Here is a 12,538-nt window from a genome sequence, read left to right on the forward strand (position 1 = left end):
GGAGGCAGGTCAGGGGCTGACCTAACAAAAACATGGAGGGTTTCAGGGCATGCCGCCTTGAAATTAACCATGATTTGCAATTGCCCTTAGGCTAGGTTTGATCTCATTTGGGCTCGCGAGTTGAAAAGTAATTGGTTAGAACCAGAAATAATTGTCGATGGAGCCAAAACCCACACTCCATAGTTATTGTTGGGGCCAAGACCGGATTATAAATCCCTTTTGTACGTAGTTACACTAGTACTCACACAATAGGGAGAGCTTGTGCTCACTTACTGACTTTAACCCTATCCGTACATTGTGTTTTACTATCGTATCCATACGACGTGGGGGACTCTGTGCCCCCACTTTCCAAAGAGGAAATTTTCTTGTTAATCCGATCCATATATGCTTTGCATAGCAGTCTGTGAAAATGATTTTTTGAGAAGTACTGAATGTTTCAAAGACATCTTCGCACTAGAAGTATTTTAAAATGTGAAGTCTAATACAACCCCTGGAGTACAAAATGACCCCAGGCAGACGGATAAGGTTAAATTGTCTTACTAATTATTAGGAATATTCTTGTGACTTGTGTAGACTTAGCTGATTAAACTACTGACTCAGGAGTTTTAGAAGCAACTACTTCTCATCATTCGTGGAAAAACCTGTGTTCTGCCAAAATGTGATGAGGAATGTACAGTTTGGTTTTTCAAAATATGGGATGTAATGCGGCCTCTAATCAGCCAACGTCTCAATTTGCATCATCATCATCATCATTGCCTTTCTCACCCTGGATCTGGATATAGGCCATGAACAAACAGTTTCCACCTTTCCCTATCCTGGGCTAGTCGCTAGATGTCACTCCATGTCTTCCCACTTTTCTGAACATCCATTTCCGTGACTCTTCTCCTGGTTTCACATGGACTCCCTCTTGATCTTTTACCCTGTGGGTTCCAATCTAGCTCTTTCTTTGTTATGCAGCTGCTTGACTTCCTGAAAATGTGTCCAATCCATCGCCAACGCCTTCTTCCCACCTCCCCTCTGACTGGGCTCTGTCTCGTTCCTCTTAATACTCCTTGTTGGTGATCCTGTCTCTATCTGATCCTCAGTAACTTCCTCAGACTGTTCAAGAAAACCTGGATCCTCTTAATGCACATCTGAGATGCGTTCCACGTTTCACATCCTCAATTTGCATAGGTTGACCCAAAATTGGCTAAACTGAGGGTCGCTCCTCCCGTTAAAATCATATGTCAAGACGAAATATGCCATACTAAATGTTTATGAGCTCATTGCTAGTTAGCCAAAAATTTCTGTTTGTGTTGTTCTAGCCACAATTTTCAGTTGTTTGGCTACCTTTAGATACTTTCCCCATCATAATGATCATTTGAACAGGCTAATTATAGAGATAGGATGTTAGAGAGAAGAGAGGGGTTGTTTGTATGTGGAGTACAGGAGCAGTACATTTCCATTTCTTTGTCTCTGGAAAATGTTCCTGTGAGTATCAAGCAGGTTTATGTGTTAAAACGTTTTGGTGAAAAAACTCCAGCCTCTGAGTAGGTGTTCTAATGGTCAGATGATTAGGCTGTAAGACCTGTATCTGAAAGGTCATGGCTTCGAACCCCAGCCTTTTGAAAGGCACTTTACACAAAAGTTCCTCACTTTAAATGGTTTGACAGAATGGATTTTGTTTTACAAATCGAATATACTACTTTCACAACATGTGCTAAGACTTACGATAAAGAATGAATTTGAAAATAAAGGCAAAGGAGTGCAGCTTCCCTTAGAGAATAAAGTTTTATTTGTATTGTTTTTCACATTATAAGTAGGGTAACTCAGTTTGCAAAGTCTGCTCATTTGTGAAGAGGGCGCCACTGAATATTGAGGACACTTTCTTAATTGGCTCAAGAGAGGAGTGGACCATCTTGTTGTGTATCATCATTGGTTCTCAGTCAGTCCTAGTTGGCCGTGGCAGGCAGGGTTGAAGCTGCATGTTTCCCCAATTTTTAGATGAGAAAGTCCTGTATAATTATTATACCTGTGTGCTTCACAACAACTGCTGGGAGCGGTTGCTCATCATTTTAGGTAGAAGCTTCAGCTGCTGGGAGCAGCCTGAGGAGTTAATTGAGTTAAACTGTATTCTTCTCCTAAGGCTGAGAATCTTTCTGGGTGGTCTAAGGTCTACTGGGGTAATTTCAGTTGTAAAGCACACAAAGCATGCTATAGGGCATGAATATGCATTATATAAATACAGTAATTAGTATTATTGATGTTATTAAGGCCATATATTTATATTTGCAATAACTGATGTTTCTGTTCTATTTCAGGCCAAAATCAACTATTACTGTCAGACAGGCTACTATGGGCACATGGAGTCAGCTGCCTCCGAAGGTCTTCAGCGCTATGGAAACGATCCTGTTCTCAAATTTTTTGTCGCATTTGCAAAAGTTTTACAGAGTGAGTGTCTTAAGAATTATAATGTTGCAGTGGGGTGTACGTTCATTGTTTGCAGTCCAGTCTTTTCTCTCTCTCTCTCTCTCTCTCTCTCTCTCTCTCTCTCTCTCTCTCTCTCTCCCTCTCTCTCTCTCTCTCTCTCTCTTTGATTTGTTTCCTTCATGCCTTCATGAAGTCACTTTTTTATACTTACTTATGGAAAGGTTGCAAAGCATAGATGATATCAATTACATAAATTTTATATCAGAGGTTTTGCTGTTAGTATATCTGTGCTAGGGACCTGCTGTTCGATGGGAAAGGATGCAAACTGAAATTGTTAGGACATGTCACCATATCATACTGACTAGCTAAAATAGTACTGCAGTGCCCTGTAAAAAGAGGCAGAACCCCCCCCCAGGGCGGTGCCACTGACTGAAGTGTCTTTAGGCCATTCCCAAAAGGGACATTCCTCATTCTAATACACAGTAGAATTGTAAATGGACTGATCTAACAATGTCATGCTCATAACTGTGCCTGAACTGCAACAGGGAACTGCTGCTTTTTCTTTCCTTATCCTTACTATCGTCATTTTCCTCTACTTCTTTTGTATGTTTGTCACACTCTTGTGACCCACAATTTCCAGGGTGCCTTAATAGTGGAAGCAGACTTTGTGCTGTTGAAGCTAGACAGGTGAGCAGAGTAAGTCTGATTCCCTGTAAAGATTTCTCTGTGACAGCCAACCCTTGGCGCTCATATGATTTTATGCAGTTGCAAGCTCCGTAAAACCTCTACTAAAACTGAAAACGAAGAGGCAGAAGGAGAGGAAGGCAGAAGAAATGATAGGAGGATAATATCTCAGAGTGAGCTGTCGTAGTGTTGTCGCAACAATGAGAACCAAGTTCGATTCCCAAGTGGAGAGAACTTTTACTGAGTATCTTTTTTTTTCCTCTGGGATGCTGTATCCCTCTAAGCATGTGTCGGCCGTGACAGGCAGGGTTGAAGCCTGCCTCCTAAATGGTCTAAATTGTATTAATGGAGGTGTAACAAAAAATGCATACAACTTTTCTCATTCTCAGATCGTGTCCAGGAAGGCATGAGAGAACTGGATATGCTGAAGGACAAACGAGATGTCAACCTTTGCTCAACAATGGCCCTTATGTTTGCTCACAAAAAGTCAGGTAGCACGGGTGAGTTCAGTTTTATTCCTCACAAAAAGTCTGGTAAAATGGGTGAGTTCTGTTTTATTCTTAACAAAAAGTCAACTATCATGGGTGAGTTCCTTATGTTTGCTCACAAAATTCGGCTGACATAGATGGGTTCCTTTTGTTTGTTCATATAAAATCTTTCTGTCTCTCTCTTTGTCTCTCTTTCTCTCTCTTTCTCTCTTTGTCTCTCTTTTTCTATCTCTGTCTCTCTTTTTCTATCTTTTTCTCTCACCCTCTCTCACTCTCTCTCTCTCTCTCTCTCTCTCTCTCTCTCTCTCTCTCTCTCTCTCTCTCTCTCTCCTCTCTCTCTCTCTCTCTCTCTCTCTCATTCTCTCTTTTTATTCCCACTCTCTCCTCTCTTTTTTCCAAACGTTCCTGTCCTAGTGGTGGTATGCCTTGTAGGTATGGAGTGTTTCCCTTTTCATCATGATCATTCTGTCAAGGTTCGGAATGAAAACAAAAAAGTGATGTACGTTTTTTATTCCCCCATCCACACAATTTAGTTGGTGGGTTGGCGGGGCCCTGGTGTGATTTGCTCCTCCTTTCCTCTCTAATATTTTTCTTCCTGATTTCTCCTCCTTTTTTGTGTCAATTACTTTCCTGTAACACCTCTAATCTTCGGCACTTATATATATATATAGGTATAACCTTATTGTGTTACAAGTGCCATGAAACTGTAACTAAAACTGAACGACATAGTTAGATCATTCAAGAGACAGGATTTGACCCTGCCTCTCAGGATTGACCCTGGCTGAGACTGAGAGGGATACAAAATCCCAGAAGAGAGATTGAGATGCTTGTCAGAATTATCCCTCACTTGAGAATCGGACTCAGGTCTTTTGTGTACAATGTTGAAGCTCTTAATGCTGCACCTCAGATGCTGGTATTCCGTCAGGTTAAAGTGGAAGTAGAGTGGAAAATGCTTTTCCAAATTTTGGAGGATGCATTGGTGTTCCGATCATCATAACTAGTGTCTGTTGTTTAACAATCAGGCACTTCACCATCACATGCATTAGACATGAGTTCGATTCCTGTTTAGGAAGGTTTATGATCGAGTGTCTCTGCCTGTCTGCTAGGTTGATGTATCCCTCTCAGTCAGTTCATGTTGTCTCCCAAATGATCTAAATTGTGTCAATGCGGGCGTAAAACATTTACAAACAAAGAGGCTATTCTACATCTTGGTTTAAGGTCTAAGAATGGGTGGTTGGAGGGTGGCACTGATTGGTCCTACTTCTACTCTTTCCCTATGTTGTTTCTCTCGTATATGTTGCTTCTTCCCCGCACTGTATATTATGTTGATTGTTTCAATGTGCTTCTCTTTACTTAAATTCAAACTCGAAAATTGTGACTTATGGCCGTTGTTCCCCTGTACTCTTTAACTCTGTGAGGACTAGCCCTCTGGACTTTCAGCGAAGCTTGAAGATGCACTGTTTTAGGCACTTTAAAAAAGATGCTTATATGTTATCCATACAGATTTTAAAATGAGATTTTCTTTATCTGAAACTTAAAATTGCAAATGGGTTGCTCCTTTTCCCCATCAAACATCTATTGTCCTTATCTCCCCTCATTCTTTTTTTTGGTGTATTTTACTCTCTAGTAACAGCACTAATCACCAGCACTTATTTGACATAATTTTGTTGCAAGTGCAGCAAATCTCGTACTAAAAGTAAAGAAGAATCTAATGTGTGTTGCAGATCGGGATGCCATACAGGAACTGGACATGAAGCTGAAGGAAGAAAGAAAACAGGCTGGAGAACTGGTAGGAGAACATGTTATCTGTGACTACCTGAGAAAAGGATCCATATGTCCATTTTTTTACTTTCGTAGTTTATATTAGTAAGAGTTTACAGCACTTGCAACACAATTAGCTCATATAGGTGCTGAATATTAGAGGTGTCACTAGAGAGTATTATACCAAAAAAAAAAAGGAGGAGGAGAGATTAGGTTGATAGACAGTCGACAGTTTTGCAGTTTATTGCTTTTCTGCAAAAAATGAACTTTCCTGGTGACTCTGTTTTTTTTTTAGATAAATCTTTTGATTTAATGAAAATAAGTTTTTGAGGTATTGTCACTTTTTTTGAGCGAGGGGTGCACCAACTACATTTGAGAAAAATAATTTTAAAGTTTCATTTCATGTTATTAATTGATTCAGCCTGCAGATAATTCTGACTCCCAACACAAATAATTTGTGACCGCTTCTTGACCTCATGGGTGATCTCACAAAAAATTATACAGAAATATCTAAATTTGATGAAACCATATGTGTGGCATATTGAAATGTTCAGAATACAAAATACTATTCAATGAAACCAGAGAAAAGGGTTGAAATGAAAGCAGTCAGGACAAAAGACAAGAGGAAAGTGATGCGAAGAAAAAGAGAGCAAGACACAAGAGACGGTCAGCCGCGGCGCTGCAGGGTGAATCAGTTAATGTACATGTGTTTTTAAAAGCTTTCAAAGACTTACGAAGAAGAAGAATTTGTGTGAAATATTTTGTGATGAGATGATATCCTGACGCACACCTCAGTTTCCACCAAAATAAAAACATCCACCTGTCTAAGACGACCACTTTTCTCCTGAACATTGTCTAGTGGTGTGGGACAGTTTGGACTGATTTGTTATTCATCGACAGGGTCTGTACTTTGCCGGACTGTTTCTCTTTAACTCTGGCAAACACGACAAGGCTCGGGAGTACATCGACAGAATGCTCAAAATGGCGCCCCAGAATGCCGATGTGAGTAGTCATCTATATTTGAGTATTTCAGCATTACTGGTTGATGAGTGCTTTATTGTGGTTTTGCTCATTCTTTACTATCAAACGTTTTTTTGGTCCTTATTTCTCCTCCTTCTTTTATTTGTATGATACTCCTCTAATCTTTGTCACTATTATGACTTATATGTGTTGTCAGGTGGGTGTTTGCAGGGCTCCACTTGTAGGTCCTACTTTTTTTCGATTCTGTTTGGTGTTTGTTTCTATCGGTCTTGTTTCTTCCTTGCACATAATGACAGTTATTTACTCAAACTCAAACTCTGTAACATTTGTACTAAAACTGAAACTAAGAGGGTGCCAAAATCAGTCACTGTAAAAAAATATATTGGGTTAGAACTCTCTTTCTTTCTGATGCTGTTCCTGCTTGAATCAACAGGCTGCGCTGTCCCCAGCGGCCACCAGAACTATAGTAGGTGCTTGAAGTGTTTACATTTCTCATACCCAGTGCACGCTGCCAATCAGTTTCATTTTATTTTTATATATGAAAAAAACAACAAAAGTGTTTTTACTCCCCCATCAATGCAATTTAGATCATTTAGGAAGCGGGCTTCCGACCCTGTCTGTGCCTTACCATTCTACCACAGATGCTGGTTACGTTTGACCGAATCAGGGCCTGCCAGATTTTCCTTTAGACCATAGAGGGGCAAAGGCTACCATTTTGGTACAATATGACTGATTCGACTTGAAACATTGCAAAACAACGATGTTTGATTTTGAAAATCACAGTCGAATTTGGCTGTATTCAGCTGCATTGTGTCAAAATAATTGCTTTTGCTGACCCATCTATGAAGGAAGAATCTGGCTAGCCCCAAATGAATCTGATTGGCAGTGTGCTGTTGGTATTAGGTCATTGCCCTGAACAAGCTGTTTTTGTTTTTGCTCTTGTTTTTTTAAAACTTTAAAAAAACTGCAGCTTTTTGGAATGTTTCTTGTTGATGTAAGCTTTTGTTAGCTTTTTTCATTTTCTTCTTTTTCTTTTCTGCTGTTAGTTGAACTGTTTACTTTATAAAAAATTCTGTTTATTTGATTGTGAAATCTATTTGTTGTTCCAAATCATTTTGTGCATAAAGTTTTAATTTCAGTTTCTCATTCCAGTTACTTTGTGAGAACACAGTTCGAAAGTAGGGTCAACAATGAAAGTTACTTTGTGAAAATGAGAGACATGAGAGGATTCTGTGGATTTGAGACTGTCCATAGACATGTATCATAATATTCGACACTGTGCACTTTGACGTATTTCCGGTTCGCCATGCATCACACCATTTGCGCACTCGACTTACAGTGAGGCTGGTGTGTTTCCCTTCTTTTGTATGCCTATGATACGTACCAGCCCCACAAAGTTTTTTTATAGAGAGCAAAGAGATGGAGCCCAGTCTAGAATATTGTAATTCAAGTCTAAGAGCAGCCATGACAGTGCCCAGTCTAGGACGTTATAAAATAAGTCTTTGGGCTGCCATGACAGTGCCCAGTCTAGGACGTTCTAAAATAAGTCTTTGGGCTGCCATGACAGTGCCCGGTCTAGGATATTGTATTTCAAGTCTATGAGCAGCCATGACAGTGCCCGGTCTAGGATGCCATAACATAAGTCCTTGAGCTGCCGTGATAGTGCCCGGTTTAGGATATCATAATTCAAGTTCATTGGCTGCCATGACAATGGCTGGTCTAGGATAGTTCAAATCTATGGAACTTACTTATCTGCACAATGTACCTGAGAAGATTCTGTGGCCAAGGTGAGCTTAACATTGTTTCCGTTTCTTTATTTTTTATCATGTGTATTTCAGGGACTCACTTTGAAAGGTTGGATTGAACTTCTCAGTGGTCGAGAAGCGAAGAAAGCGATCAAGTTCTTTGAAGAAGCTTTGGCGTAAGTATTTTTAAAGTTTTTTTTTCCGTAAGAGTTTTACAGCATTTGCAACACAAATAGGTCATGCTATCAATACCAAATAGGTCATAATTTAAGTGCCGAAGAATAGAGGTGTTACTAGAGAGTAACATACAAAAATTAACGCGAACATAAATGACTGTTATCTTTTTGATTTGCCGTGTTTTACCCACCCAAAATTAAATAACTTTTATCGTTTTAATTTCCCTTTTAACTCACGAAAACAGTAAATGATTATTATCTTATCTATATAGTGCCCTTTTCAGTTACACAGATATTAAGAGATCATTCCGATTTTTATTCACTCACATGAACATACTCCCAAATGACTTTTATGGAAGCAACATCCCCCTTTCCTCCTCACACAAAATATGACGAACATGACCTTTATCTTATCTGTATGCCTTTTAATCCCACACACAAACATTAAATGTGTCACGATGCGGTGGAATCGGGCGCTCGTCAATTTTTGGGCATGTGGAGTTATTGGTATCATCTGAAAGCTGATTTATTTGCCTTGCTTCCAATGAAATAATATCCATAATTTATCTTGAATAGAACTTAGAACTCTAGATATCAGCAATTGAATGGAGGTGAGGTCGCTTGGTTTCAGTGTTGAAGTTAGTGAGAAAGTGGTTGCCAAAGTTTGGTAACTCCAATAGCTAAAGAGTCTTTGAAAACTGAAAGATGACACATTTTGTGCCTTTAATCAACGTTTTTCAATAAAATTCAAATGGAAATGTGTTTTAATATGGACATAAAAGCGGTTAAGCCACAAAAAAAAAAATTGATAAAAATTTCCAAATTTGCAGAAAAATGCGTTTCTCCGATTTCTGTATTTTGATAAGTGCCTGATTTCACCACGCTGCCTCACAAATATGAAGCAGTGTGGTAAAATCAGGCGCTCGTCAAAAACTGTATTTTTTTTCTGTTTGACAATTTTTATCAAATTTTTATTTTTTTGGCTTAACACTTTTTTGTCCCTTTAAAACTACTTTGCTGTGTGGCTTTTTACTAAAAAACGCTGATAAAAGGCACAAAAATTGTAAATTTACAGTTTACAAGGACTCTCAAGCTTTGGAAGTCCCCCAACTTTGGCGGCCATTTTCTCTCTATTTTAACTTCTGAAGCCAGCAGGTGACCCCCACACTCTTCAATCCGAAATATATCGACTTGTCTTGAAGATAGTTGAGTAATATTTCATCGAAAGCAAGGCAAATGAACAAGCTTTAAGATGATACCAACAATTCCATATGCCCTAAAATTGTGACGAGCGCTTGATTCCTCCATGTCATGACCCAAATAATGTGGTTTTCTTATCAATATACTGCCCCCCCCCCTCCCCCACGCCCCCTCACACTCTTCGTGGCGTACTCCAGCGACGGGTCCCGCAACGTGAGCGCACTGTTCGGGAAGGCCAAGTACTTTGAGCTGCGGCACAACTACAGCGGGGCCCTGGAGCTGATCAACCAGGTGGTGGTGGGCCAGACCAACTTCCTGCCCGCCTTTGTGGAGAAAATGAAGCTGCAGCTGGCCCTGCAGGACTGGGACCAGACCCTGGAGGCTGCCCAGCGGTTAGTTTTTGTGTGTCTGTGTGTTTGTTTGTCTGTGTGTGTGCCTGTGTGTTTCACTGTGTGTTTGTTTGTGTGCCTGTGTGTTTCACTGTGTGTTTTTTGGTTTGTCTGTGTGTTTCACCCTGTGTTTGTCTGTGTTCCTGTGTGTTTCACTGTGTGTTTGTCTGTGTTCCTGTGTGTTTCACTGTGTGTTTGTCTGTGTTCCTGTGTGTTTCACTGTGTGTTTGTCTGTGTGCCTGTGTGTTTCACTGTGTTTTTTGGTGTGTCTGTGTGTTTCACCCTGTGTTTGTCTATGTGCCTGTGTGTTTCACTGTGTGTTTATGTGTTTGTCTGTGTTCCTGTGTGTTTGTGTGTTTGTGTTCCTGTGTGTTTGTGTGTTTGTCTGTGTTCCTGTGTGTTTCACTGTGTGTTTGTCTATGTTCCTGTGTGTTTCACTGTGTGTTTGTTGGTGTACCTGTGTGTTTTACTGTGTGTCTGTGTGAGGCTGCCTAGTGATCAGTTTGTGTGTTTGTTTGTCTGTATGTTTGTGTTAAGTTTGATTTTTTTTTAAAATGTATGTGTTTTTACCCCCTTTGGACAGAATTAAGATTATTTTGGAGGCAGGCTTCCGACCCTGCCTGTCAGGGCCAACCCGTGCTAAGAAAAATAAAACATTCAAGCAGAAAGACGGAGATACTCTGCGAAAAGTTCTCCTCACTCGGGTCTCCTGTGTGTGACAGCAAAGCCCCCTAACTACCACACCACAGATGCCGGTGTTTAGTTTTAGCTCTTTGAGCCCTTACCACTGGTACACAGGCGGTGCGTAAAACTGCCCACATGCCTAGCCACCGGTACACTTGTGAGCGAGATCCCACCCCCAAACCGACCCATCTGAGAAAAAAATGAGGACGTAAAACAGCGTTTACTACACAAGACTTTATTTATTATTTTGAAGATCTTTCTAAATTAGATGCCTTGTCTTGACAAGGCCTACCCTGAGTTGGGTATGAACTGTGATTCTGACGATCTCATGAATGCTAGAAATTTACTGCTCAGGAGCTCCGGCAGAGGGGCACGGTAGCCTCAGGAGCTCAGGACTCAAAGGGTCAAAAGCTCAGAACTTATATTTGTATGGGATAGGGCACTATATTAACTCAATCTATTTTTATTAGTAGCAGTAAGAATTTTACGGTACTTGCAACACAAATTGGTCACATAAATGCTGAAGATTAGAGGTGGTACTGCAGAGTAAAAACAAATAAATAAATGAAAAGGAGGGGAGATAAGGACAATAGATATTTGATAGGAAAGAAGGAGCCAACCACACTGGAGCACCTGCCAACCACCCTTGAGTGTTTGTCTCTGTGCCTGAGGAAGGTGTTAAGGTAAACGCTTTCTTGTTCACATTCGTTGTGGTGAGTCACCTTAATTCTTTAATAAGTTCTTTCATAGCGGGTTGTTTCAACGCGTGAGACATGTATTTACTTATGTCCTGTCTTGTTGTGCGTATGTGTGAGTGCACCTAACTTTTAAAAGATCCACTGCCATTGTAAATGACCAAGACACATTTTTCCCTGCGAGATGAATAAAGATTGTCATTGTCATATGTTTATTTGCTTTTGTTTTTCTCCCAACCCATTAAAGTTCCTTCAGTTCTTTCATTTGTGCTCTTTTCTCACTCATTTTTCCTTCCTTCACATCTTTATATGTTTTCTCTCACTTTTTCATACCTCTCACCCTCTCTCTCTTTCTCTCTCTCTCTCTCTCCCTTCTAGAGCCCTGGACATGGACATCCACTGTCTGGAAGCCATGGAGTACCAGATTGTTCACACCTTGTGCCGAGAGGGAAACTACACAGAGGTGAGGGTTCAGAGGTCAACACTGTCGGGTATATAACACACATTTGGTCGCTTTTAAGCTCAAGGGGGTTATCCCGAAAAATGTTATTTTGAGAAAATCGAAGGTAAAGTTTTTGCCCCTTGTTCAGTTTCTTAAAAAAAACCAAGGAGAGTTTTCTATATAACCAAACAAATATACACACCAATGAAACCAATCTTTTCCTATAGGTACGGTAATGCCCACTTTTGGTGGAGGTCAAGATTTCTGGAAATTTCCGAAATCTGGGTTATCCCACTTGTCCTTAAAAGGAACCATTTGTGAGGCGGCATAGTGAAATTTTGTTAGTTTGAGTAGGTGTTTTACGGCACTATCGACTCCGTTTTGGTCATGTAAGTGCCAACGGTGAAATCAGGCACTCATCAAAACAATGAAATCAAAGAAATGGCCGTATTTTTGGGCGTCAGGCGAATTTTCTCAAATTTTATTATTTTTTTTGGCTCAACACTTTTTTATAGGGGTCTAGGACCAATTGATGCACCTCATACTCTACAACGTACTGGATGTTCATTTTTCAGAAATTTTGACACTCTACTATGTTGAATGATAACACAAACATACAGGCAAGCCTGCTCAGACGACCACGTGTTCAAGACAATCACCTGTACAAATGGCCTCTTCCCACGTCCCCCCCTTGTATTTTTTCATATATAATGGCACTGTCCGAGATGACAACCTATCCAAGAAGGCCATGCGAATCTCTCATCGCCTGACGCATTGTCATGAATTACAGTTGAAACTGTCAGGTTACGTCGCTGTCTCTTGCTCTCTCTCTCTCTCTCTCTCTCTCTCTCTCTCTCTCTCTCTCTCTCTCTCTCTCTCTCTCG

General features: G+C 40.3%; 1 protein-coding gene across 2 annotated transcripts in view; it reads left to right on the forward strand.

The window, feature by feature from the left end:
• Positions 1–12,538, forward strand: part of LOC101853946 (tetratricopeptide repeat protein 21B) — a gene marked incomplete in the record, with an annotated part of 53,445 nt that overhangs the window by 771 nt on the left and 40,136 nt on the right. The window contains 8 exon segments of one of the 2 annotated variants that reach the window (XM_013084253.2): positions 2,301–2,430; positions 3,483–3,593; positions 5,306–5,370; positions 6,243–6,344; positions 6,757–6,789; positions 8,162–8,244; positions 9,642–9,836; positions 11,591–11,675. In XM_013084253.2, the coding sequence (XP_012939707.1) occupies positions 2,301–2,430; positions 3,483–3,593; positions 5,306–5,370; positions 6,243–6,344; positions 6,757–6,789; positions 8,162–8,244; positions 9,642–9,836; positions 11,591–11,675 (804 nt within the window). 2 annotated transcript variants of the gene reach the window in all.

This window comes from Aplysia californica, unplaced genomic scaffold, assembly GCF_000002075.1.
Source record: "Aplysia californica isolate F4 #8 unplaced genomic scaffold, AplCal3.0 scaffold00281, whole genome shotgun sequence".
Taxonomy (NCBI): Eukaryota; Metazoa; Mollusca; class Gastropoda; order Aplysiida; family Aplysiidae; genus Aplysia; species Aplysia californica.